The 27,627-nt window shown below is 39.2% G+C and overlaps 1 protein-coding gene and 1 long non-coding RNA gene across 2 annotated transcripts in view; both read right to left on the bottom strand.

Moving 5' to 3' along the window:
• Window positions 1-1,697: 1,697 nt before the first annotated feature.
• Window positions 1,698-3,951, bottom strand: LOC117482234. Its single transcript, XR_004555848.1, has 3 exons — window positions 3,778-3,951; window positions 3,580-3,667; window positions 1,698-2,405 (listed from the first exon to the last, which is right to left on the bottom strand). It is a non-coding gene; the product is annotated as an uncharacterized LOC117482234 (long non-coding RNA).
• A 318-nt stretch (window positions 3,952-4,269) lies between these two features.
• The window catches only part of tbck (TBC1 domain containing kinase), a 46,583-nt gene continuing 23,225 nt past the window's right edge, over window positions 4,270-27,627 (bottom strand). The window contains exons 23-26 of the mRNA XM_034130463.1: window positions 25,570-25,742; window positions 12,628-12,791; window positions 9,918-10,077; window positions 4,270-4,742 (exon numbers count right to left, since the gene is read on the bottom strand). Of these exons, the coding sequence (XP_033986354.1) occupies window positions 4,632-4,742; window positions 9,918-10,077; window positions 12,628-12,791; window positions 25,570-25,742 (608 nt within the window). The 3' untranslated portion in view covers window positions 4,270-4,631. The remainder of the gene's footprint in view (window positions 4,743-9,917; window positions 10,078-12,627; window positions 12,792-25,569; window positions 25,743-27,627) is intronic.

Genomic DNA, 27,627 nt, shown 5'->3' with positions numbered 1-27,627 from the left:
GCTTCAGCTGTGTCAAATAGATTGTTCCCTTTAGTTAACGTTATTTAAAAGATAATTATATTCCTATTTGATCATGTCCCCTTGATTGTATTACGGACGCAGAGAGCAATGTGAGCGTCCATTCCCATTGGATAACGGAGGATTTTACACCCGGAAGTAAGTATTCTCCTTACTGTCGATTGATTTTACAGTGATATCTGCACTACTCATCAACTCAAAAACACCAGATTATCCTTGTTAATTACACAATATTGATTGGTTTAAATTGTGTGCAATGCTTTTGTAATTTTCCCCTTCGATTCGGAGAAACAAATATTTGTTCAGAGTTTAGGATGGCCGAAGACACTACACTACCCAGAATCCTCAGCTATTGTTCCGCTTTGCCTCAAGCTCTGTGATTGGTTGACCTCCAACTGCATTCCATATGAAAAAAACGTTTCGTAAAAGATAAAATCATACTTTATTCAGCAGTGCTTGCTTTACTCTTTGAAAGTCATCACATGAATGCATTGTAATGAATGGTTTGGCTGCATTAAATATTACACATCTGTCGTAGTTCTTTATTTATCTACAGAGATCGGGCCTCAGAATAGACCGGAAACTATTCTTTTACCGTTCTGTTGTAATTTCACAATAAAGTTAGTAGTAATAATTTGTTTTGATATTATTGTTTTTTATTAACTACTAGACCGCTGGACTCGCGACATAATAAACAAAAACAGACATCATAACACCTGGCGCTAGGTCGCAAAAACGGCAATATCTCTTACCTTTGTTGTTGTCTGATCAAAAGTTGTCTTCAATGGCATTAAAACGATAAAAACGCTGCTGAAGGTTAATCCATAGGTTAATCCAATGTGTCTGTGTCACTTTGAAATGATTTTTGATAATCCATAAGCAATAAACCTACTTTTCCGGTTTCAGATTTCAGAGCGTGAGATCTGTTTACGGCCAACTGCATGCGTGAAGCCCCCACTTTTTTTGGTAACGTTGGTGTGTATGTGGAAATTCCCCTTCGATTCTATTGGCTCTAACGGTTAAAAAGAGATGTCAATCACCAAAATCGACCAATGGGTTCCAGAGAAACGGCAAAAACGCCCATTTCCACCCAAATCACCTCAGAGGTGGAGTTTATTTTGCTAAACCTCTCTAAAAAGGTCAAATGTCACTTGTTTTGCATCAATCTTGATACAGGGTACTTATATGTTGTACTTTGGATTCCTAAAGCTTTTAGTACCATCCCATCATTCAAGGGTGGTTTTCACTATAAGTAAACAATTATTTTTGGACGGACACTATAATTTACAGTTTTTTACTACAGTATGTTCAATCGGAATTTTCTTTAAAATAAAAAACATCTATATTGATTCTGACTTTTCTACATCCAGCTCACATGTTTATCATTACTTTGAGAAAAAAGATTATTCATTTTCTCCTTTTAGAAGTGTAGTTATGGTCATTTGTTCTGGAAATGTCATTTTCGAGCCAGAGACCTGAAAAACAGGCTTGGGGTTTAACAGATTAAATGTGAGAACATCCAGTCAACTACAAATACATGTAACATGTACCATTCTATACCATTGCAAATGCATTCGGACAATTCAATAGCAAGGAAACAAGGTGAATGTAAAAACCAAATTGTATGATAACTAAATGCACAATTAAAAAAATAATATATATATATTATACATCTTTCAAACACAAACATGTAATGCAATATAGTGCACCAGCTCTTCCATACACTTTAACCTTTTCATAACTTTTATGATGTTTTTTGACATTGTCAGAAATGTGTTAATTTGATTATTTGTTTATTACTGAAGACCTTGTTAAAGGTTATATTGTACTGTACATTAGTAAGAAGTGTTTTTAATTTGAGCTAATTTCTGAATGCAGTGGGTACAACACAACACTAACTAGATCCTAGTAGATGCTAAAACATATAACATATTGTGCTAGGGTTGGCCAGCACAATTTCCCATAGGCTGGAAGAATGGAGACCAGAAATGGTTCTGAAAACGATTGTCACGTCATGATCATCTTCTTCTCAATAATACATATTTGGTGATGCTACACCTCCACCACCGTCTCGTATGAAAGATGGAGGACCAACCTACACAATTTGCCGTTGCTTCGTTCAGGTAGCTGTTGGAGAGGCCTGCAATATCGGTTTGACCAGGAAGTTTATATACAGAAGAGAGATCCTGGGTCCCAACATCGACACATCCTTGAACCCCGGCTTATCAGGGAGTTCCACCGGCACAACCTTGACCAGCCATCCAGTTCCACCACACCAGCAACAGTCACTGCGCCTGAGACTCTGCTCGCACTTCCAACTGAGGCATCCATTGACGAAGGGGACAGAGAGGAGTCATACTCGGACGAAAACGAGGCATCCCCTGAAACTGAGGAGCATGTGATTAATCTGGAAACTTAAAGGTCACCTATTATGCAAAAGGTACTCTCTGATGTCTTTTATACATAAATGTGTCCCAGTCAGAAAATACAACCCACAAACAATGCACAATGTGTTTTGGAAGTCATATGGTCTGTCATCACGTTAGCAAGCATCTCTAACACTCAGAGCTAACGCTGTACTGGAGAGAGTATGTGTAATAAAGCCAGATATAAAAGGTACTCTCCTTGTGGTAAACCCACGAGAGCGAGAGCGTTTGAGCTCCATACTGTTGGAAATAATGCTTGGTGTGGTTTGGAACATAATATGGTGTTTGATCACGGCAGCGTTTAGCTGAGTTTCTGCTGGTAGACAGCCTTCTCTTTACACAGCTCACTGCGGACTAAAGGGCCGGACACAGAATCAGCACTTTATGTAACAGGGCTGAAATAGAGGGGTAAGGCAAGGCAAGGCAAGGCAAGTTTATATATATAGCACCTTTCAGCACACGGCAATTCAAAGTGCTTATGAGGCATGGCTACAATGGCAATGACATGTTTTATACTGACTGCTTGTCTGATTTCAGAATGTTGTCAGTGAAGAAGGAGGCAAATTCATTGCAGGCCCTGGTGGATAGAAGTTCAGAGGCTACTGACAATGGGGGGTTTGTCCCTTACACACCAAGCCGATTTCGGCGGTCGATAGATGTCGAAAGATATCGGGCCGTCGATGAGCGTCGTGTCGCCCTACTCAGATTGGTGTGTCTTGGTGTGTCCCGCACCGTCGTGTCTTTTCGGCCGTGCCGAGCAGCAAGCCTGATGTACCGATGTCAGGCAGAGTGTTCAGCATCGTGGCCTCGCTTGTTGTCCCCTTTGTGGTTGGTGGGGGAAGTTGCAGGGAGATGGGAGTGTTGGGCATCCAGCCACCAGTCATACTGTGATAAAATGAACTGATTCTTCCTTTTTGAAGCCAGACCATGTGAGCATTTTGACCACGGTCCCCCTCTCCAATTTAGTTTATACAAAGACTAATGGACCCCAAAGTGTCGTTAATAATGACGTGACTTGGTGATCCTTAGCCCCCGAAACGGAGCCGCGGCTTCGGAGCCCGAAACCGATACACTTTTAAACCGCAGAACTTGTATTCTTCTGTACTGGATGTCAGAAAAGCTAATTCTCAAATACCTGTTCCTTCTCTGAAGCATTGCACCTCGCTGTCTGTGATCCAGCGGTCCGGAGGTGGAAACAGTCACTTTATAATTCACCATTTTGACTATGAAAAAGAAGAAGAATCCTGTTGAGGAGAGTTATAAAATACATTCTCAGCAATAATTGGGAAAGATTTTGAATGTGAATTTTCAATTTCATAAGCATATCTCTTACCTGTTCTGAGTTCCTTTGAACTGACATGAATGATGAAAGTCCTCTTTTATACATACACCTTTTGGGTATATCCAGTCGGTAAACACAATATCAGATGATGGAATGCTAAACATGTATGAGCAGGTTTTACAGTTGGGTAAAAAATGTGATGTGTTCCAGTACTTCATCATTACATATACACAAACCTTTTACTGTTAAATGTGAGAACATCCAGTCAACTACAAATACATGTTGTCTTATTTTTCAAAGACAACCTTACAGTTAACTGGAAACACCTTTACAATATATTGCGACAGCTCACAAATTATAGCCTTACAACGTTTGTAATATTTGACATGGTCAAAAATGTGTTTATTTGATTATTATTGAAGATAAAGTTAAAGGTCATGTTGTACTGTTTTTTTTTAGTAAGATATTTTAATTTTAGCACATTTTTTAACACAAGCACCAATTAAAGCTTAGTGGTTGCTAAAACATTTAACATTTAACATTTAACATATCCGCCTCTCTCACAGTGTTAACAAAGTCAAAATTATTATAAAAGCAGACTTAATGGCAGTTCCCTAGATCAACTGGCTCAGAAGAGACATCAAGATATGCATATCGGACACAGATGGCTCAATGTATTAGTCAAAAGCTATTGTACAAAGGAATTGTTTCAGAAATAAAAATTGATTGATCATTCTTGTTAGGAGACAGAAAATAAAAACAACATTTGGTGATGACAGTGGATTAGGAGGAGGATTCTTCAATGCAGTTTTTCAGTTAAACTTGAATGTGTGTTTGCTTCAATAACAGCTCACACACAATATACAGTCTTTCCACTCGTCCCGTTGTGAAGCTGAGGTTCGAGGTCAGATCATAGGGGAGGGGACCGTCAGCAGTCCAGTGGGCTTCAGCTTGTTGATCCCTCCATCTAGGAAACAAACTCGTGGGAAGTTGACCTTGACCAGGTGTGCTGCAAACTGCGAAGAAACGGGAAAAAAAGGGTTATGTGAGTTATTATTCCCTCCTCCAAGCATTGCAAATTCCCGTAACCTAACATAATGTCAACATCACCGGTGGCTTCTTTGTCTTATCACTCAGCACTCACCACGTACTGTATGATAAATCAGATCTGAAGAACAGCCCTTCAAACAAGAGGAAACACACTAATGTATTTTGAGTAAGACATTCTTCAAGATGTCAGGGATGTTGCAACAGATTTGAAGTTTACAAGGAAAAAGTTAGGTTAAATGATGTTGAAAAAGTTAGATAAAATTATGTAAATGAATAAGTTGTATGAACTGGACCAGCCCTTAGAAGGAGAAATAAAGAAACATCTATATCTGATTAAGTCATACAAACAACAAAACAACTGAGAAAATGTAATAAAGGATTGAATCTCAGTTGTGAACTTTGCAACTATTTGATGTCTATTAAAGCTGGATTAATCAGTTAACATTATCTTTCAGAGATATAATCAAATACATTTCACCATATTTAAATTCAAGTGGTCTGAGAGAAGACTGGCTCTGGTTCCAAGCTTTAGAAAATCTAGCCCCATTCAGTCCTATGAATGTTTGCCACTGCTGAGTATAATGATACCCGGCTAGAAAATAATTCAATCATGCAGCTCTTCAAGACTTTCTGATATCGATATCAGAGTTCTGATAGTGAATCAAGTCATTTTGAGTTCTGACGCAAAAAATATACACGGATTAACTAAGGGAAATACATTTTTTTGGGCCCAATGGCATCACTTGACAGACCATGAAGTTGTAATTACACGCTCACACAGAGTTCAGTAATTTCACATGAAAGGTGTAACTCCCGTGGAGATCAGAATATTCTTTCACACATTCCTGTGAGAATTAAACATGTTTTTCCCCAAAAAACATGACCTCATGCGACAACTGCTCTTGTGGAGATCACTTACAGACGATGAGATCCGGCTGATGAACAGAGCGCTGTTAAAGGAAGCATAATAATAAAATAATGAGGTCTGCTTTCACAACCCTGACCAACTAAAGGGATTTAACATTCCATTACAAATCTCTAAAAAAAGAGGACTGAGCCAACTCCCTTTGAGTTTTTAAGTGGTTTCTACTGTTACTGTAAAACTATATTCCCCAGCTGTTAATATTGCCAGGTGTGCCCACATACTTTAAGCATACTGTCCGCTCTCAATTAAGTTGTAATCACACGGTTTGATCAAATAATTAAACCTTTTGAGCATTAACACTTGGCTACCACTTGAATTACAATATACTGTAGAGTTATAATGTTTTGCATTATCCAAAGTTTTATGAGATGACCTCTCTGCAACACGTTAATAAAAAAAACACAATATGTAAGATTTCCCTTAAAGTCCCTGCCAAACCGTACAAGTATTTTCAGGGGTTTTGGCTGATTACATCTCTGTGGTGGTGTGAGCTATGCTGGGAATTACGCAAGGTCAATGAACTCATTTTTCCAAGAAAGAAAACCGATGAGTAATGGAAATGTCAGTACATGTGAATACAGTACAGGAAAGAGATGTAATCTAAGCAAAGATGCAGGTTAACCCGGTGTACATTGATTCAAAATATAGTGCCTTAAATGGACTTTATTAATGATTACAAAGAATTAAGGTTTCAAGAAGTGATAAAAAACACAATTATTCAGTTCTACCTTTGTTTATGTGACTTTTGACTGAGATCTGCAAATGTGAGTGGCAATAACACTCTGTCTGTGACTCAAGGTTGTTTTTGTTCTGAGCCAATGCTCATGCTGTCCATTAAGAAATCACAAAAGTCATTGACTCAGTCATTCATGCGTCATCACGTCATTGACTGATTACGTGGTGGATTTCACACTCAGAGCAGTTTTGCAATACAGTTTAAGATGCAATCATCTGAAATGTCCAAATAAAAACGTAGCATTAAGAAGAAGGCCTATGTTTGAATGCCAATAGGCTTTAAATGTCAAAGGTGTACAGTAAAGCCTAAGCACACGAAGAGAGGACTCATTGCTTTGCCCCAGAGCTAATGATAATGCCACTGGTGCGGCACACAGAGATGTGGATGGCATTTAAGCACAATTGAGTCATTTTATTGACCTTTCATTTTTGCACGACTGTAAGATCTGATGAAATACTGAGGACCAAACTCAAAGGTGGAAAATCAAGCGTGGGGTTGGTCAGGCCTGGACTTCTGTAAGGGGATGAATAGTCATCATTGATGTTTTGATGAAGATAATGATTGATCATCATACTTACTATCAATAAAGTCAGACTGAAGCACTCCTTTGTGCACCAGTCAATCCTCACAGTAAATACAGAGCTCAATCCTACATCAAATGCACGATAAAGGGTCTTTGAGCATGTTTTCTCTCAGTGATTGTGATGTTAAATGTTTGGTTGGCTTTTTGTCATGTATTGTGTCTTGATATTTGTCCATGTTGATGTTACACGGAGCTGCTGTGATGCAAGTCAAATTTCAGACTTGATCTGACCATTAAAGTATTATCGTATCGTATCATATCGTAAAACAATACGATGCCGATAATGATGAACCACCATTAATAGGGCCTGTGTTACAACACTGAGTTCAGTCCCTCTGCAGATGAGTTATTACATTACTCTTTAAAGTTTTGTTCTTGTTGGAACCAGGTTAGTAACATAGCTCTCTTTGAAAAAGCATGACTGTCTCTTTAATTAAGCAGAACTACTTATTTTCCTCTCAAACTTTCTAACATATGGAAGGAGGACATCTTTTCTAAATTGGGATGTTGCCTGAAGCAATATTCATGCTGAGTTTTAAATTTAAGTTTGGCTAATTTATTCCAAAGAAAGCAGAAAAGAAGAATTAATAATGATCAATATAAAGCAGTTCTCAGTTTTGTTACGCTGAAATCATGTTATCTTTGAGCATTGAAATTTCAAAGACAACGATTTATGTAAAATACAGTTTTAGCCACGACTTAGGTCCTAGTGTCTTTTAGTAAAGAGGCATCAACACAGCACGTTTTGATTATACTTTACATCAGACCTATAATATTACTCGGCTACAGTTTAATACTCAACCGGAACTCATACAGAGAAGCTGTTTCCAGTCTTTCAAGATGCACAAAGATGTATCGCTACCTCAGGATTTAAAGATTTTTTTTTCATTTTGCTCTGGATTTGACAATACAGATGTCTGGACATGGGGATTTAGTGTCGTAGCAAAAATGTTAACTGTATGTTTACAAGATTGGGCCCCTATTATCATGGTATAGCAATGACAGTGTGGTGTTTTCCTGACATTTACATGAACCTATCTTGTCTGTGGGGTATTTTGTTTCCTGCTTAGCCAACAAAAAAGGCCATAACGTTAAAAAATGTAAATATTCTCCATGCTTTCAAACCAGTAAATGGGTAAAAGTCGGCTGCCTTAAAGTGCATGTGAAGCCGCTTTACTTCAGTTCATTAAATCCCTGCAGACGTCTAAATTGAAGAAGTTACACACCAGAATACAGTGCCATTATACATGGACACCCACTGTGTTTACCCACATTATATTACATTCCAGGATACAAACTATCCCCAGCCTCTTTACACACACCACACGGTCCATTTTTTATTTGGTATAATGCCCATACATGCGGAGAAGAAAGATTACTGCGCCTCTTTAATCTGGTGTTTCATAGCCATCTTTCAAACTTAAAAAAAATATGCATGTCATGTTAACGTCTTGAAATTAATTGCATCAGAAACTGTGTGTAACATTTTAGGGTGTAACCATTTGCAAAGTGAAATACAGAATGATGAAGTCTGCCTAATGTGTTCACAATTTAAACACACAACCAAACATAATTTACTCAAACCGTGAACCTCATTCATCATGTAAATCATTACTATTCCTTTTGGCTTTAAACTTTACTTATACTGTATCATTGTTGCTTTCTGTCTGTGGCTGACAGCCCATCTGTCTCAATTACAGACTGTCCTCAATGAATGAAGTTAACAGGCGATGTTTCAGGGTATTTAAGGAATAATCAACAACGTAATAGTAGCGTTGGATTACTATAAATATGTGATTGACGCGTCACTTCGTAAACTAAAGTCTCCTGTGTTCTGCAGTTCTCATTCGCCTTGTGACCAGAAATATGTATTATTAAAAAACCGATTTACAAAACATTAGAATACAAATTCTAAAAACGAAATAAAAACTTTGTTGAAATACTGTTTAAGTGTTATGTTAAGTTAACTTATGGCAGCTTTTTTGGTTGTGAAACACAAACATTTGTGTTAATTGTGTTGAGTAATTTCACATGACATGTTTAACTCCCGTGGATCATCAGATTCTCTTCTTCACAAATGTGGGGGACAATGAAACATTTCTCCTATGAATATCATATATAGTGTCTTTATCCCCTAAGACATCAGTGAGATCCGGCTGATGATCAGAGCGTTTTTTAAAGGAAGCTAAATGACCCTTAGGTCTGTTTTCATGACCCTGACACGACCCCCACCCACGACCCTAAAGGGATTTCACATTCCATGATAAATCTCTAAAAAGGAGGACATAGACAACTTTCTTTTCTTTTTTAATTGGTTCCTACTGTTTAAAATATATTCCTGAGCTCTTAATTGTCAAGATGGCTGGGTGTGTATATTGCACATTTGGTATTCCTTATCTCATGTATAAATCTTACTTGTGTCCTTTCTTGCATATTGTTCCCTTTCCTTGCCTTACCTGTCTAATTTCTACTTCACGCAATAAACATAAAAAGCCCCAAAAAGTATCTAAAAACAAATACCATAAATGTCCAGTTCATGGCAACCCAAGGGGAAACATGGAGAGCTCACTTCAGTAGGATTGACATGAATCTGTATGATTTCATAATAATCCCTCTACATTTAAAGGAACATTTCAGTCCGAAACAAAATGGCAGACCAACAATGTCATCTGTAAAGTTGTGTCACCTGCATGCCAAAAAACTGTAAACTGGGAGAAAGATAGGGATTTAAAAGCACCCCAGGGCACTTAAAAAACAACACCAATAACACCAATTAATAACACATCTGCATTAACTGTGGTTCACTTAATTATTTAATGCACTTGAATGCAGCTTTGGAGTCTTAATAGTGTATACAAATGTGTTGTGCACATGTGTGAGTGTGACTTCTTTCTCACCATAACAGCATTTGTGATGGCGTGGCTGATGATCACAATGACCCGTCCTCTGTAGCTCTGGAGGACTCCGGTCGCAGGACACTGCACCAGCTCACTGTTCGGGCCGAAGGCTGTGCTGAAGGGAATGTTGATGCTGCCAGAAATATGGCCTCGGTTGAAGCTGGAGGCAGTGGAGGTGAAGGAGCACAGCTTTGAAAGAGTAGCACACAATCATGGGACTAGGGACAGAGTGAGAGGTGAACTTTGTCAAATATCCTCTAAAAGGGCACATTTTCAGGTTCGTATTACAATTTTGTGCCACTACTGTGACATGTTTACATGCTTTAAGGCTCTAAAAGCGGTTTATTTGTCTTATATTGCCTGTGCTGCAACACTTCTTTTCCAATGGAGGTGTTTCAGGCAGGGGGGAGTGTGTGAGAGAGAAACTCCCTCTGGAGGGAACTTTGGGATTTTAGCCTTTGCAGACCATTTACATGCACAAAAACCTATATAACACAATACGGGAAAGGGAAAATCCCAAAAAGCATAATATGGCCTCTTTATACAAGTCTCAGTAAACCATTTCAGATATCACAAAACGATATAGCGTTTGACCAAATCCCTCTATATCCATATTTCAACAATAAGGTAGGGTTGGCCATTGATGCCGTCACAAAATATGTGCGATTCTTGATAAATACTAATCAGCAATGTGGAATTTATGTGGTTAAAGGCAAATAATAGAACAGCTACAACAGTCGGATACATTCAGGAAATGTCATCACCTTACTACTATGCAGCCTTTCAAAACAGGAAACACTTTCAACATGACGAAATCCAAAATCAAAGACAATATCTAGTCTCATATAGCAATACCCTTATTATATCAATATATCGCCCTGCCCTACTTCCAATACAAAAAAAAGAAAGACAAGCTTTACGATAGCTATGTAACTAAGAACTAACTTTTCTAACTGAAGGAAAGGAACATACAGGAAGAATCATAAATATAGAAAATGTAATAAGGGAGTCAGTGGGAGAAAATGAAAGGAGAAAGACTGGGTCTTAGTGAGGGAGTTTGTGTAAAAACAGAGTGAGTACCAGCAAATGGAGAGTGAACAACCCCAGAGTAGTGTGTAATAGAAAAATAACTCTTGAGAAAAAAGGAGGCTGCCGTATATCTGAGAGTGTAGTCATTGACATTATTGCTACATATGTAAAGACAAGTGGTGCTTATACAATCAGCTATTTCTCCTTCAAATGACTATGTTCAAATCCTACCAGCTACCACAAAACATATGGAGTCAGTATTTTACAGAACACAGCGTATAATCCTCAAAATGACAAAACCCATTGTGGTACATTGAGGCCTGAAAACACAAGAGCCCACATACAAGTTGTTTAACATCAGCCACCACAAAGTACAGGGACAGCGACATCTAGATTTTCCTGATTAACCCCACAGAGGTCTTAATTTAATCCACTTTTCGTGACCGCAGACACCCACAACACAGTTTTGCCTAAGATCACAATAAAGGTGAACAAGGGTTGCTAAATCCTGTGAAAGTGGTCAAATCCCTTTGTCCATGAGAGTGAGCCTGAGCCTGAGCATGTCTATCAGGAGGCTCCAGTGAGGAATTTGGCTGGAAGAGCTGCCTTTCCCAATCCTTGCTCTATGCAATAATCCTTATTGATGAATGGCTTGTTAACCCCCTTTGACAATTACCATTCCACTGTTCCTCTGCATTTTGTGCAGGCAGGTTTTCTGGGCCACTTTTCCCAGAATAGTAAATACAATTGAAATAGATGGATTAAGGGGCTTTTGATTGTGGCAAGCAGTGGAAATGTTCATTTTTATCTAAGGAAATGTTCATATGAAACCAATGCATACTGTTGTGCAATCCACGTAATAGAGAACAGCCCTCATTTTCAGATCACGCTATGAGTTTTTAATTTTTAATTTAACTTTTTAGCAACACTATATCTCCAAGTCTGTCTGAAAAATTATATTGTAAATGTATTTTATCCAATGAACTTTTTCTCCTCCCTTCTACACAACACATTAATAAAAGAATAGACACAAAAAAAAGATTGTAGACTTTAGTTTAAATCTAAATGTATAGGTTGTGATTACCTAGACTTTTTGTGCCTGTAGTTAAAAAAAAACTCAAATTGAGACAGTTATTGCATATCCCTCTTGCTTCTCTCTTCTCCTTTATAGCCAGCTCCTCACTTAGCCTTGTGGTGTAGCTAATCAGAACAATTATAAACACTTTAGATAGGTTGGAAAACACGTCAAAAGAACTACTTCTTGTATAACTTGTCTTCAAAGTATTGACATCAGAAGTCATCACCGCTTTAAAGACACTCAGCTGAAGCACATACCTAAGAAGATTATAACTCCTCAAAATTAAGTGTCCTTTACTGGGAAGAAATTAGAATAGGAGTTCATATTCTCTACATATCCACTACCCTGCTTTGTGTAAAGTGTAAAAAATTACATTTATGAAGCGGAAAGCATAAATGTGACTCAACAGAACCTTATCTGGAAATATCAATATTGCATAAGCTCGTTTTGCAATATGAAATGTCAGCAGAACATTTGTTGGACACAATTCAAGGGTTGTTCAAACAAGCTTGTTTATATGCCTCAGTGAAGAAAGATTGTGCAATGGATTTGAATGTTAAAACAACATTATATTTCATGTCTACACAGAAATGGTAAGGATACTCCTCTAAATTGCGGATGTCGACTGCAATGATTTTGGGTTTGCCGACTCTGGTCCTTTTGACGGGTCCGGACAATGACAGCTCACACAGGTCGATCAAGTCCTCGGCCGAGATCCGCGGGGAAACTTCTGCTTTCAGGTCACACAACGCCAGAGGGTCCCGGGACTACAAGACAAGAAGTCACAGGAGATCAGATGAAAAGGAAAGTGTAATGCTGGCTTTCAAGGAATTTCAGAATAGAATTTGAATATAGATAGAATAGGAGGGATGAAACCCTCTTTAATGGTCACACATTCAGAGCACACAGCACACACAGTGACATTTGTTCTCTGCTTTGAACCCATCCTAGTACCAGGAGCAGTGGACAGCTATTGTACAGCGCCCGGGGGAGCAATGGGAGTGGGGGGGGTTCAATCAATCAACAACTGTATTAATCCCGCAAGGGGCAATAGGTTATGAGCAGCTTATGTCATGTACACAGGCAGGAACATACAAGAAGAAAACACACAGAAACACCCGGGAGCAGAGATGTGGATAATTCCAATTTACACGATAAATAGTTCATAGCATCACAATAATAAATAAATAATCAAGTTAAAAAGCCTATCAAGAATTGTAAAGGTTGAGTGCAGAGGGGATGAATGATTTAAAAAAGCGATTTGTCTTAAGAGCAGGTAGAGCATATCTACACCCTGATGGCAACAACCTGCTCTAAGGTCATCGGAGTGAAGCAGAGAGACTTAAACGCCTTTTACAACCAATAACAACTGCGGAAAGCAGAGAGCATACTGGCCTCTCCAGGTCATGTTCTTCCAGATGAATCTCATCTCTATGGAACCAGGTTTGTCCGGTGCCTTGCTCAAGGGCACCACTGGGACCTCTCCAAGTAGCAGTCCACACATCACATTACATTACATGTCATTTGTTAGACGCTTTTATCCAAAGCGACTTACATACATTCAGTACTGTGGACAATCCCCACAGGAGCAATTTGGGGTGAAGTGCCTTGCCCAGGGACACAACGACATGCTGACTGCAGTGGGACTCGAACTTGCTATTCCCTGATTCCAAGTCCAGCACACTATCCACTGAGCCACAGCCTCCCTTCAACACTCCATATATAGGTCTGTGCGGGGACTTGAACCGGCAACCCTACGGCTCACAGTCCAAGCCCCTACTGACTGAGCCACTGCCAGACAAAAAATCATAATAATATATATTTTTTAAATTATAATAATATAACAAATGTAATAAGAAATCAATGTCAAATTATGAAAGGTAGACAGCAAGTAAGTGTCGGGTTGGATATTGTTGCTCCTTGAAACCAGGAGACCAGAGATTAGACTGGAATGATGTGTTTACTAAATTCTCTCCTTGAAATATTTCAGAATATTCTTGCAAACATGATTTTAATCACTTTATGAAACCAGAAAAACAGAACCACAGATGCCCAGCAGCAGCAACCAGAACATGATCCTTTGCTGGTTACCATGTTTGCTGCCAAATGGGTTCATTAAAGCACCGAGCCAGAAGCATCGCTGCAGGGGACTGAACCCTGGTCTCCGTGTAAAACCTCTATGATTCCCCACATGATCTGAGATATTTGGAAACATAACATTTTAAAGAACTGAGAATGCTGATGGGCTTTTTTTACCCTAAGGCACTTCAAAACAATAACAAACAAAGTTGTGATATGAGTGTTAATTAGGCTGTGGTGCACTTCATTTCATTGATATGCAAGTTAAATAGTGCATAAATACTAACAACACCTATGTATGAATTTCAGCACATTGTGTGGAAGCCATTCACAAATCAGAGACAGACCGCATGATGAGTTGGTTGAGCACCAAGCCTCTGCCTGCCAACTATTAAATACAATGTTTGATAAAAGCAAAAACTCCATTGACGTTCTGAACAATGTTTCCATCCAGCGACGAAAAAGTCATTGACTTGTGAGTCCAGAAAGGATTTTAAAGAACGTATCAATTATGTGAAAATGTAACTTGGGCTAAGACCTTGGAATTGCAGTTATTATTGTTTTCTTTAATCATCATTTCAAGAGACATGTTCAACTGCCACCTGATGCCTCTTGCCTCAAATGTAGTTAATAGATGAGGCCAAAAAAAAAAAAAGTCACACCCACTAAATACATGGCCAAAAAGTGATTAAAAAAAAAATTAGAAACATTCATTTTGAATTCAGAAACAGTAGCCCAACTCCACAACAACGCACAGCAGAAATCCCTGCACATGATGCAATCTGCTACACTATTACAAAAGTTGAGTCAACAACTCTGTGTCAAAATGACCACAATAACTGAAATCGTATTAAGACATGGTGATGTTGCGTCACAGTCTGGGAAGTATGTCAAAAAGCAAACTTGTTAAAGGTCAAAATGTTGCAAAAATTTGAACTAAGAAACTACCTAATAGAGTTCATTGTAAACATTTTAAAGTGTTGAATGAACTGTAAATCAAATGATGTTAAAATTGGAAGGATTTTGTCTTGCATCATAGATCTTAACAAACAATTGAGAGGTCAGAGGCCTGTACTACGAAGCTGGATTTTCGCTTAGCCGGCTAACTTCAGGGAAATCTCGGGCTTTCCGGTCCTACGACGCTGGTTCTCTTTTTAGCAGGCTAGATTTCCATGGTAACTTATGCTGAGCGGCAAACCTGCTCCGGAGCAGGTTAGGTGGCAGGCTAAGAGATCAACTCAGTGAAAGCACCGCCTGCTGACCAATCAGAGCTCCGTGTGCGGAGTTTAAAGCTATCAATTCATATTACAGGATAGAGGAAATACAGAAAAACTGCCGTTGCAGGAAAGACGTCCGGCCAAAATCAACTGACTGTGTGAACGTGAAAATTAATAGAATATCCCCTCCCATCTTCAGAGCAATCTGACTATTATAACATTAGCGTTAAGAAAGCTTACTTAAATATCTGCCACGACATAAGTAACCGGATCAGAGTAACATTAAGTACAGTCCGCGGCACTGTGAGTGCAGACGTAGATGTGTCCCATTATCATTCACATCATATCACATCATAATGTATCATATATTTCCTTATTTGAGTCAGCTTCTTGAGCCGTATCTGGCCGTGCAACACTCACAGTGTCACATACTGTATGCAGAAGTATTATTTTAAGCAACACATTAAGTTGACGAAACACTCGAGTCAAATTCTCCTAATTAAAGTCAGATCCACTCGTGTCTTGGACGGGGCAGTGATTTCATAAACCTGTTAATGTACGCATTCAAACACTTTTTCTTTTACCAGCTGTATTCACCTTGCAGGTGCAGCTATGTGGCTTTTATCCTGGATAAAGTGTTTAAGTCATGGATGGTTAAAGTTTAACTTCTTCATATTTGACTAATATTAAAGTTCACTTTTCATTCAGGAAGTATGACGCTGTGCTGTCAGTACGCTTGTCCGTGTTTGAGATTGGTCGAATGCTCCAAATACCACCCCTTTCATGTGAACGTGCACCTAACTAGATAGGACACGGCTGGCTTGAGCGATCCACTTGATAACCAGCGTCGTAGTACAGTTTAGCCAGAGCGCGTATGTTTTGGATTGGGCCAACCGGCTAACTCAAACATATCCAGGTTAGGTTGAACCAGCTTCGTAGTACAGGCCTCTGGTGCCCCTTGTCAATAATAAAACCGAAATGTGTGCGAATTTTGAAAAAACCTGACTGCACTAAAGACATTGACATATTTATATAGTTTTTTGGCAATGTCATCTCCCCTGTTTCCCCCTTTCAAGGCGAAATGTATAATAAAGGCACTCTCCAGCCCAAAAAACCTCTTAAAACAAGAATAACACGTTTTTTTTTGGGGGCGATTTAATAAACAACATGACTGCACAGCATTGTAGAGTAAGCTCTATTTGCAAAGAGGGCTGACAGAACATTGACATAATGTCACTGTAAACACATGTTAGCAGGTATTTGTCTTCATCAGCATGTCGATGCCCTCTCCCAAGTAGAACAAAGTGAAAAGCTGAACGAGAATTCTTAATAGCAGTTTCTACACCCAGTTAATGGCTCTGTTTTTGAGTGGTTTTTCGTCTAATATTCCCCATTGAGACTAAAATGTTACATATAGGTTTAGACCATAGACGGTATATATAAAGGTTTAGACAGAAACAATACCAGCCTAACATTCTGCTATTAATCTTTATTTTACATTTTGATGAGCTTTCAAAAACACATGAGCTTCAAAGATAGTGCTAAAACCATACTGTAAATGTAGTTTATTAGTTTCAAATATAACTTGTGCTCAGTTATTAGTACTATACATAGGATTAAATAAAATACACTGGGAGCAGAGAGTTGCACCAATCTCTCTTTTGAATGTGAAATGACATGTTGCTTTTGGACCAGACTCAGCTTGTGTGTGTTCAGCTGGGTCTTTTTGCTGTGATGAGCAATGATTACAGCAAGTCCTGTTGACGATCACAAACCGTTTAATCACCGAAGCAGCGGCGCATGTGGCTTTCGTTTACGTGCATGCATAAATCAGTAGAGTGTACAAGATGGCTGGTCAATATAAAATACAATTTCCTTCCTGTCTCATGGAAGGAGTTACCAATACTAATGAGTGAAAAGAGGACACGAGAAGAACAGGAAATCACTGATAAATAGATGCTAAATCCACACTTTTCTTAATGCGTCCAAACAAACACCAAACACAAAGAAAGATGTTAAATTGAGGGGTGGGTCGACTTGTCTTCTTTTCGACAAGGAATGCTTTTAAAAGATTACTTCCTCAAGTAAAAATAATTGTCCTTCAACAAGAAAAACACTTACCAGGGAACCACAGATAAGCAGTTGTTTTGACAACCCTCCAATGCTAATCTGTTCTGTACACATCATTAAAAGGGAACTGACAGATGGCTGTTCAGCAAACATTTTTAACATTTCCCAAGAATTTCCTCGCTAGGTCAGAATCTCTTGTCACAACATGTTGATTCTGACCTATAGTAATTATAAAACGCCCATGGTTTTCTTGTAAATCAGGTTGATTACAGTGAAATGCTGATTTATCGTGGCATTTGTATGACTTCCAATGAACTGATGAAACAGCAATCAAGCCTGTTGTCCCCTGGTTGGGAGGTTTACTTAAAAAAAAAATATCAACTAGATGTTTTTTTACTTAAAGTGGACCTATCATGCCAGGCCATACCTATATAAGGTATATTTATACGTTTCTGTTTTCAAAATACCAAACAGATCATGCATTTTAGCCATGCCTCATTTCGCTCTATGTGCTGTTTGCTGTCTACGGGTCTGATTCTGCTGACCACGCCCCCCTGCAGGAGAGGGGAGACGTGCTCTGATCAGCTGCTGGGCTGTCAGAAGAGGGGGAGAAAAAGAGATCTCCGTCCCCCGTGTTTTATTATATAGAGTCGTTATTCATTTGTTTTAAAGCTCAATAAATAACAAAGAAGACCTTTGACCGGCACTTTTCTAATTTTGTCCTGAAGATTTAAACTTTAACGGACATCTTGACCGGCGAAACAAACTGAAACTCTGCCGCACGGTCCCCTCGTTCCTTGGAAGAGGCAGAGAGGTGGGTGTTTGTCATCTGCTGGTGGACTAACCGGAGAGAATTACAGTGCTTGCCTCGTCGGGGAGGGATTGCATTGAATTAAAGCAGCAGGAGCAAACGCTTGTCTCGGGGAGGGAGAAAAAAAGCCACAGCGGAGAATAAACAGAAGGGTAACCATGGTAACTATGGGCGGGAAGTCTTCTTCGCTGCTTTTGTGGCAGACTACAGCGCCACTTACAGGCCTGGCATATGTACTACAGTGTCTCCAGCGCTTTCGAACGGCAATGTCCGTGGCTGTCTCCTCCTGATTGGTGGAGTTGGCCCAATAGCCGTAGCGCCACCGTCCTGACGTCAGGACAGTGTTCAAATCTGGATCAGTTTTTATCAGATCCGTTGCAGCCCCTTTTTTAGAGATTTGGGTATGGAGGAAAATAGAGAGGTTTGTGTTTTCTGACACTTGGTGAGTTCCCTGGAACACCGGGGACACATATTCATGTATAAAAGACGTACAAAAGTGCATTTTGCATGATAGGTCCCCTTTAAGTGTATTATGAGACAACAGAACAATGTCACCTTAGAAAAGAGGACACTGAGATATTTACAATCCAAAATGTATCCGCGGCTCAGTAAAAGCCTGCATTTAAGCATATACAGGCAGTAGCCTATACACCACCAATGAAACACATGAGCACATACCACAGTTAAACTCACACACAGTATTTTATGAACATATAGGTTCACCTACTGAATTACAAAGTCCAAGTGAAAACCGTAAAGTAAATTCAGGTGTAGATTCACACTTAAAGTATTAGCCTACAGAACAGTAAAGCTTACAGAGAAGAAATACAATCTGCTCCTTTTACAACAAACACAATATGGTCTTTCTATTTGTTTAGTACCAGGTTTAATCATGCAGGTTATCCCTGTTCCCTGAAGAATGTAACTGTAATCTGATAACGTATTTTTTATGTAACTCTAAAGAATATAATAACCTATTTTATATATCCTGATTACGTAATCCCAATGTACACATATCATTTGTGACTCGACAAGCCTGGCCGTCACACATCTCTAGAGAGTTGAATGGGTTCAGTTGTTGCCTGATCACATGTATCAGCACATTTTCCGTGTGCTGATCAGTAAATATTATTCGGAACAAATCGATCTAAGTAAATCCCAACAATATTTCTACACATGAATGTATTCATACACATCGAATACAAGAGACTGAAATAGGAAAAAATGTGCAGCCTGTCATTGCCTGAGGCTGACGGAGCAGTTAAATGTCATGGCAAGCAGTGCGTGCCAACTGAGAAAGGTTTAATGACACTTTTGCATTTCATTGGCGTGACAGTGATGAGGCTTAACAGGAGCTGCTGATAAAAACAAAATCCTCTGCAGTGGTTTGTGCAAACACTTTAATGCTCATAGCCCACAGTTGCCAAAAGAACCCCAATCACTTAACATATTGAACTGGGAACAACAGTGTCTTAGAGCTCGGATAAAGCTTAATGACAAGGTCAATGACTCATGTAAAGTGCCTTCACAAAGCGTGATTGTATCTGTGTTGAGGTTTATACACATCAAACAACACAGGCAACACAGTGTTTCAGCATCATTTCAAAAAAAGGATCTGCCAAGTCTGCAGTCAGACCGAAGGGAAGAAGCAGAGCATAATTGAGGCCATGATCTGATAAAAATGCTGACAACAAATACCACACACACACACAATCTCACACACACACACACACACACACACACACACACACACACACACACACACACACACACCCCAATCTCCACAGGGCTTTAAAGCAACGTTTTTTCATATACTTCGTGTTTGATTTCTGACCATTCAGCAGTAACCAATATTGCAAGACTGATTTTCTTTTTTTTAGAAAGAGCAGACGCTTCTAATGAAAGTTCTTCTCTATTTTAGCTGACAAAAAGAGTCCAGATGTGAACTTTGACAACTGACTTACAGTCTCTGAAGTATAATGCTGCATAAGATATTTGCTATTAACTTAAATTTGATGACTTCACAAGATCCTGAGACAGAATTGTGATCAAATATTCCTTACACATACATGAAGTCTAAAATGTTCAAACTGTACTGAAATATTGGAGGTATGACTTATTAACATTAACGGACACAGCAAGATTGAATCCAACATTTTTACAAAGCTTGTAAGGTTTAGTTTCTACTGACAATGTGTCAATGTGATATTCATTCAACTACAACTAATTTTGTAATCATATACTGTACATCATGGAGCTATTGATTGATATTGATTTGCCAGCCAGATGTATATAAATATTGTATACATTATCCTTCCTAATTGGAAATGCTCAATTTCACAGTTTTACAGGTTCAAGGGTACACATGGCGTACAAGCACTGACACATTTACCCATGGACATCCATTCGCTCAATCACTGAAATGCGAGCTCTGCCAGCTGTTAGATGACAGTGAGAAAACATCTGCTCATCCATAGAGAAAAGCACTAGCCTCCCTTGCAATTTAACACATTTGGCTTATTTGATTCATCAAAATTAATAAGGACTTTCTAGCCTATACTAACATCATGTTCTTTATGTACAGCACATGCAGCGGCAAGCAAATATACACATTTATCGTGAGTTGAGTTGAGATGGACCACTTTTAGGAACACATTAAGCTGTTTACAACTATCTGTGCCCAAATGCTGCTCTGCTAGAGGCTGCCACAGAGGAGCGTCACTCACTTTCTGCACAAATCTGCATGCAAACACTATTAACAACGAGAATGGCACTCGGAGAGAGCAGACCTCGCTTTGGCAAATGGTTCATTCACATGCTCCTCGGATGGTCCCTTCACCCAGGTTGGAAAGTCATTCATTCAACTTCAGTGTCTTCATGAGTCCTAACTCGTTATGTGGAAACATGTTGCCTTTTTTTTTTTTGCACTGAGCATTTATAGCTGTTTCCGATGTTTTCTGACATTTTCCCAGATAGAAACCCATTTTGCAACGTTGTTTGAATGCACCATGAATGCAGCACAAATGCCTCGGCCTATCTGACAATGTTAACAACTGTAAAACATTTCGGTTACTATTGGCCCACACTATTCCACAAGGTGTCATGAAATCAGAAAGACGGACAACAACCTAACTAGATGAACCAACTGGAGACAAACTCAATTCATACGGTAACAAAGATTGATAAGACAAAGTCAATTAAATGAATATTACAAGTGTAGCACAGTGTTTATATTTGTTTTGCCAGGATTAGATTGTCTTATTAGTGGCTCAGAAAAAGGAGAGCCTGTTTTCACCAATTCACTCACTCAGACCAAGCTGAGCGGACAGCAGCTGTCCAGTGAGACGGATGTGTGTTTACAAGGGCTGAGAATCTGCTGACAAAGCCTCCTGTCCTCTCACCAGAGAGAGGGGAAGGGCACAATACTACACAAATAACTCTAAGCATCAGTACAGTATTATCCACACTACTTTTACAACATGTTTGGGAAGTCAAGACATTGTGGAGTATGAGAAAATAAGTAATACTGGCTGTGCGAATGTAGTTCTGCGGTATTAGTGAGTAATGCTTGTTGTTTTATTCAATCTATTCCATAAGAGTGAAGCATAAAGGACATTTACATTTGTCAAGTCTGTTTGCTAAAAAGGAAAAGAAAAAAGGTTATTCCCTCAGGTACTTTTATCACCTCAGCAGTAATTAATTAAAGAGCTGACATTTTCATAACAATAAGTATTTTTTAAGAAGTATCAACAATTAAAGTGCGGTATCTTCCGACTCTCCATCCAGACCTGCCGGACCAAATGTCACAGAGAGAAGACATGAGCCTGAGGAGGAGAGGGAGGAGAGTGGAGATGGGAGCCAAATTAACCCAGCTAAGACCTCGGGCTATCGCACTACCAAACCTAATCATTGCTGACGTCTGGTCGCAGCAAAATAACCCTCAGTGAGAAGAGAGAAGGCAGACTGAGGTTGCATCAATGGTGCCCGAACGTCAAAGCTAAAGGACAATGTTTCCCTAATGTCGACTTTCTATTGTTAAGGATTCAAGCCGGATTATCTGCCAAGAGAATTCACCGTTGTTTCTGTTGCTTATGTTTACATTCCTATTGACGCAATTTGAAAAAGAAGAACAACAGGAATGTAATACTGTTTTAATTCTGTGTGTCATGTTTTCCTGTGTAGGAGAAATTGACTAGGCTACAATTGCTTTTGACAACAATGGTGCTTTAATCCCTGAACCCTTAAATAAGTGCTTTTTACAAGACACATCATCTGGAGAAAAGATGGTTAAAGCCTTAAATAAGCCTTTACAGACAGAAAGACGCCATGTTATCCTGATTAAGGTGTTTACATCATTTTCTTCTGTTGATCTTGTGCGGGCGAACTGAAAAGGGATTTTGTCCAAAACCACCAGTTATCAGATGCTACTTCCCATAAACCCTCATTTGCTGTTGCCACAGTCTTCACGTTTACTCTTGCAGCGCTTTACATACGTTACCCAACTTTAACTGAAAAAGTGAAATGCCTGAAATGCCTCGGGCTATCGCACTACCAAACCTAATCATTGCTGACGTCCGGTCGCAGCAAAATAACCCTCAGTGAGAAGAGAGAAGGCAGACTGAGGTTGCACCAATGGTGCTCAAACGTCAAAGCTAAAGGACAATGTTTCCCTAATGTCGACTTTCTATTGTTAAGGATTCAAGCCGGATTATCTGCCAAGAGAATTCACCGTTGTTTCTGTTGCTTATGTTTACATTCCTATTGACGCAATTTGAAAAAGAAGAACAACAGGAATATAAACCGTAATTTGCTGTTGCCACAGTCTTCACGTTTACTCTTGCAGCACATTACAAATGTTACCCAACTTTAGTGAAATGCCTGAAGAAGATAGGTGTGTGTGTGTGTGTGTGTGTGTGTGTGTGTGTGTGTGTGTGTGTGTGTGTGTGTGTGTGTGTGTGTGTGTGTGTGTGTGTGTGTGTGTGTGTGTGTGTGTATGTGTGTGTGTGTGTGTGTGTGTGTGTGTGTGTGTGTGTGTGTGTGTGTGTGTGTGTGACATTTCAACAAAGTGCAGTCCCTCCCTGAATGTTTTCTGAAGAAGAGGGTGGGATGCAGATAGATGCGGCCATGGATCGATGCCACCACCCACCCATTTCTCATTCAGCCGAAGCCCGCGATTACAGCAATCACTTGGGCACACAAGCGATAGGGCTGACAAAGTGTGTGTGAGCTTTCTGGACACGATGCACTCCGGTGTGAAAGGTAATCAAGGCTGCGCCGAGAAAACTAAACAAAGACAAAAGGCCTGTGAGAAAGACAGCATCAATAAACACTCAAAAATAAGTATGAACATGTTTAATGCTTTTTTTTTATATAAATGTGTATCTTTGAGAGCTAAATTGACTTCTCTTTGGCCAAAGCAACTGAAAATTAAAGTTAGTGTAATTTATTTTATACACGTATTTTAAAAACTTTATTTTTGATGAGGCAATTTGACTGTTTATGTTTGCAAAGAGAATACATTTTTAAAACAAATCAATATGTGGCCACTTTGGGAAATAAAGGCTGAGGTCGACATGCACTGCATCAACAAATAAACTGTAACTTTTCATTCCTGAAGAAATCGTTCTAACATGAAAAATCAATATAGCTTAACAGGCTTACTGTGCTGCTATAACATCAGGTGTTGATGTGTGAAAGGAACAGGTGTTGGGTAACAGTGAGCCACTCTTTGTGCAAATAACAACTATTATGTTAGTGGCAAAAGAAAATGCATGATAACAGTCTGAAACTATTCAAGTTTGGGAAATATTTCACAAAGAAAAGTGTGACCGCTTACATTACATGTTACTTGTTAGATGCTTTTATCCAAAGCGACTTACATACTCAATACTGTGGGCAATCCCCACAGGAGCAATTTGGGGTGAAGTGTCTTGCCCAGGGACACAACGACATGCTGACTGCAGAGGGGTTTGAACCTGTGACCCTCTGATCCGAACACCAACGCACAACCCACTGCGCCACACGCCTCCTTACAAACGAAGCCTCACAAGACAACTCTAATTCATAACTTAAAGTGGACCTATCATGCTATATTTGAATAATATATTGTAGGGCCATACCTATATAAAACATGTCTGTGAAGGTTTTTTTTCAAAATACCAAACAGATCATGCATTTTAGCCATGCCTCATTTCGCTCTATTTGCTCTTTTCCAGCCCTGTTTCTGCAAGGGCTGATTCTGTGAGAAGTCTTCTTCGCTGCTTTTGTGGCAGACTACAGCGCCACTTACAGGCCTGGCATATGTACTACAGCGTCTCCAGCGCTTTCGAGCGGCAATGGCCGTGGCCCAACCCCCCATTCCCCTGATAGGTGGAGAGTTGCCCATATAGGCGGAGCTCCCCGTTTCTGACGTCAGAACAATTTAAAATCTGTATCAGCTCCGTTGCAGCCCCGTTTTTAGAGATTTGGGTATGGAGGAAAAGAGAGAGGGTTGTGTTTTCTGACACTTCCCTGACACACATATTCATGTATAAAAGACGTAGAAAAGTGCATTTTGCATGATAGGTCCCCTTTAAAATAAGCTGCTGATGATTCATACGTTATAAACCTTTTAATAGTGATGTCTGTAAAGAAGCAGTCTGCGTGGACGTCACTGAACAAGATGTAGAGATTGCTCATATACTGACTATATGAACACATGATACATACATGGACAGAAATCAAACAAAACATTATTAGATACATTAGTTATAGCCTGATATTCATATTTCATATCACTGATCATTGCATTTGAAAATAGGTTTTGAAATGCAGTATTACATGAGATGTTTTCATTGTTCTTCCCACGAAAATACCTCATTATGTATATGTTATTACATGCTAAATATGTTAAGCATTAACAAAAAGGCCACATGTTTTTTAAGATATAAAAACACACAGATGTTCCTGCATCATTCAGTATCATAAAACAGGGTATGGTGAAGAAGAAATGATGTCTCTACTATAAAGTACATTAAAACCTGTATTGTGTCATGTTCAGGCCTTGAAAAGCCTCACTGTGTTGAAAGAGACAGCTCATTACCTCAGATACAAGACACCTGGAACAAAGCCTTGTACTTTACTGAACAAAGGTTACAACATAGAAACAAATTGGAAATAATTAAAAGGAGACTTTCTTCTTTCTCACTGCGGCTTAGTCACTGACTCATAACAGGTGGATGTACTTTGTAGATAATAATGAGAATCAGTCCACCGCTTTGTAAATAAAAGGTGGCTTACTTTAGATATCCCTTTATTTAATTGGAATTTTAGTGTGTGTGTGCGTGTGCGTGTGTGTGTGTGTGTGTGTGTGTGATGAGTTACACTTACCAGGTCTGTTTTGGGCATATCCTGGTAGTCAGACGTGTAATATGACGCTGCTTTCCCAAAGCCATTGTCTCCAGCAGCCTTAGGTGGCTGAGCATGCTGTCGATAGGTAGCGCTCTTTGGAGTCCAGCAGAACAGGTTGATGGATTCACGAACACAGCGCTCAATGTCGATTTCTGTGCAACAAAAACAACAGGAGAAAAATATAAATACATAAAGTTGAACCTAGTCACGAAAGATATTTTTGAAAATTAGCAGGGGGCCTTATATATCCAAGAAGACTAGAAAAAGTCTACAGCCATGCTAGCGGATCATAGACACAGTCGTTTTTTTGAGCTAAGTGCTAATGTTAGCATGCTTACATATTTAAAATGACAACACACTGAAGTTTAGCAGGTGTGATGTTTCCCCTGGTCATCACCTTATTTTAGACTGTAAGCATGTTAAGATTTGCAAATTAACACTTAACACAAGTTACAGCTGAACTAATAGTGTGATTGGTCTTGCAGATATTTGCTATTAAAACACAAAAAAACATTTTCGACCTACTGGTGACAGAGGATCACCAGAGTCATTTCAATTTATTCTGAGAGAAGCCATGGAATAGTGGCCAAGACATATTTCACTTAAAAGCTAAATAAACTCAGAACAGAGGGTATTCATCTGCTAATCTCTGAATGTTCACTTACCACTGACAACATTTCTACTACAAAATGATTTAACTGCTGTCAGAGCTTAAAATGAATGAATACAAATGTGAATCCCTCCCTTGAATTACACAATAAGCATAAAGGATTATGTAAATGGTGTGTGGGAGGTTTAGTTGTAGACGTGAGCAGCTTGACCTTAGCATTTTGCTGCCATTACTACTCTTAAACAGTCATTCAGCAGTGGCTTTTTAAGATCCTATCCGCCCATTGTATTGCTGCTGTACCTCATGTGAGCACTAACAGCAAAGCAACATGTTCTTCTGTTACTTTGAGAATAGAGAGGATTAGGAAACAGGGACTCTGGATTAGCCGAGGATTTGTGTAAATTAGGAATTCTTTCCTTCACACTCTTAACACTGACAGGCTCTCTCTTTCACTCCCCTTTTTTCTGGTGGATAACAAGCAAGTTGGCCTAATGAGCACTCCTTGGTATGACCTGCACCTGGCCAAGGCTCAAGGGAAATAATTTAAAATATGTATATTTCCCCGACGATATGTCCCACAGTGGCGTCGAGGTTAGGGTGCTGTCAGCTCCCATGGGACCTCACAGACTCAGTTACAAGGTTCATTCGAGTGAAAAACACACCGGTGGTCCGAGATTCCTCACCGAGAGGCTCGCATGCAGTTCAGGGAAAATACGTGTTCCCCTAGGGCGACAAATGCTGCAAGCAATCACTCCTCGGGCTAAAAAGAGGCAGGGATGAGGACGAGGAGATTGATAGCGATGTTAACAAGCCCTGGGCTCAGCTGGGCATTCCAAGGAAGCTAACTCTAAAACTTTTCTTTTTTAGTCAGACAAAATTACATTTCCGTAATTACACAGTAGCGTTGATTGTGGGTCTGAATTGTTGCCACTAATAGTAGAATAGCATGATTAGTTAAGAGCAGCTTGGGGGAATTTTGGAATTGGATTTTGGTGCAGAGGAAGCTAGAACTGACAATAATGGAGATAAAATAATTGTACTTAATTAAAATAAAAGTAAAAAAATGGGTTGCATTAAAGTGTTTCAACATCATTTACTTTACCCACAGAATATAATCCATTGATTGTGACATTTCCCCTCTCTTTTTGTGAATGTTTTTTTTATTTGTAAACCATAATAAAATGCCTTATATTGTTTAACATATTTTACGTATACATTTGGGTTGCAATTTATTGTGTTCAGTTTAAATATTTAAAATCGTCAATGTTGACATTACAAGTGTAAATAAAACATTATTCAAATGAATAGGAGGACTGCAGTTTTTCCAACACCTAATGTGGTGTGATTGCAGCCAAAATGTGTTCAGTAATGTGTTATTTTCTTGTATGAAATTGCCCACAGAGCAGCTTGTTAGTTTTCTGAACGTG

Source organism: Trematomus bernacchii, unplaced genomic scaffold (assembly GCF_902827165.1).
Source record: "Trematomus bernacchii unplaced genomic scaffold, fTreBer1.1, whole genome shotgun sequence".
Taxonomy (NCBI): Eukaryota; Metazoa; Chordata; class Actinopteri; order Perciformes; family Nototheniidae; genus Trematomus; species Trematomus bernacchii.
This window is presented reverse-complemented; position numbering and strand designations above follow the sequence as displayed.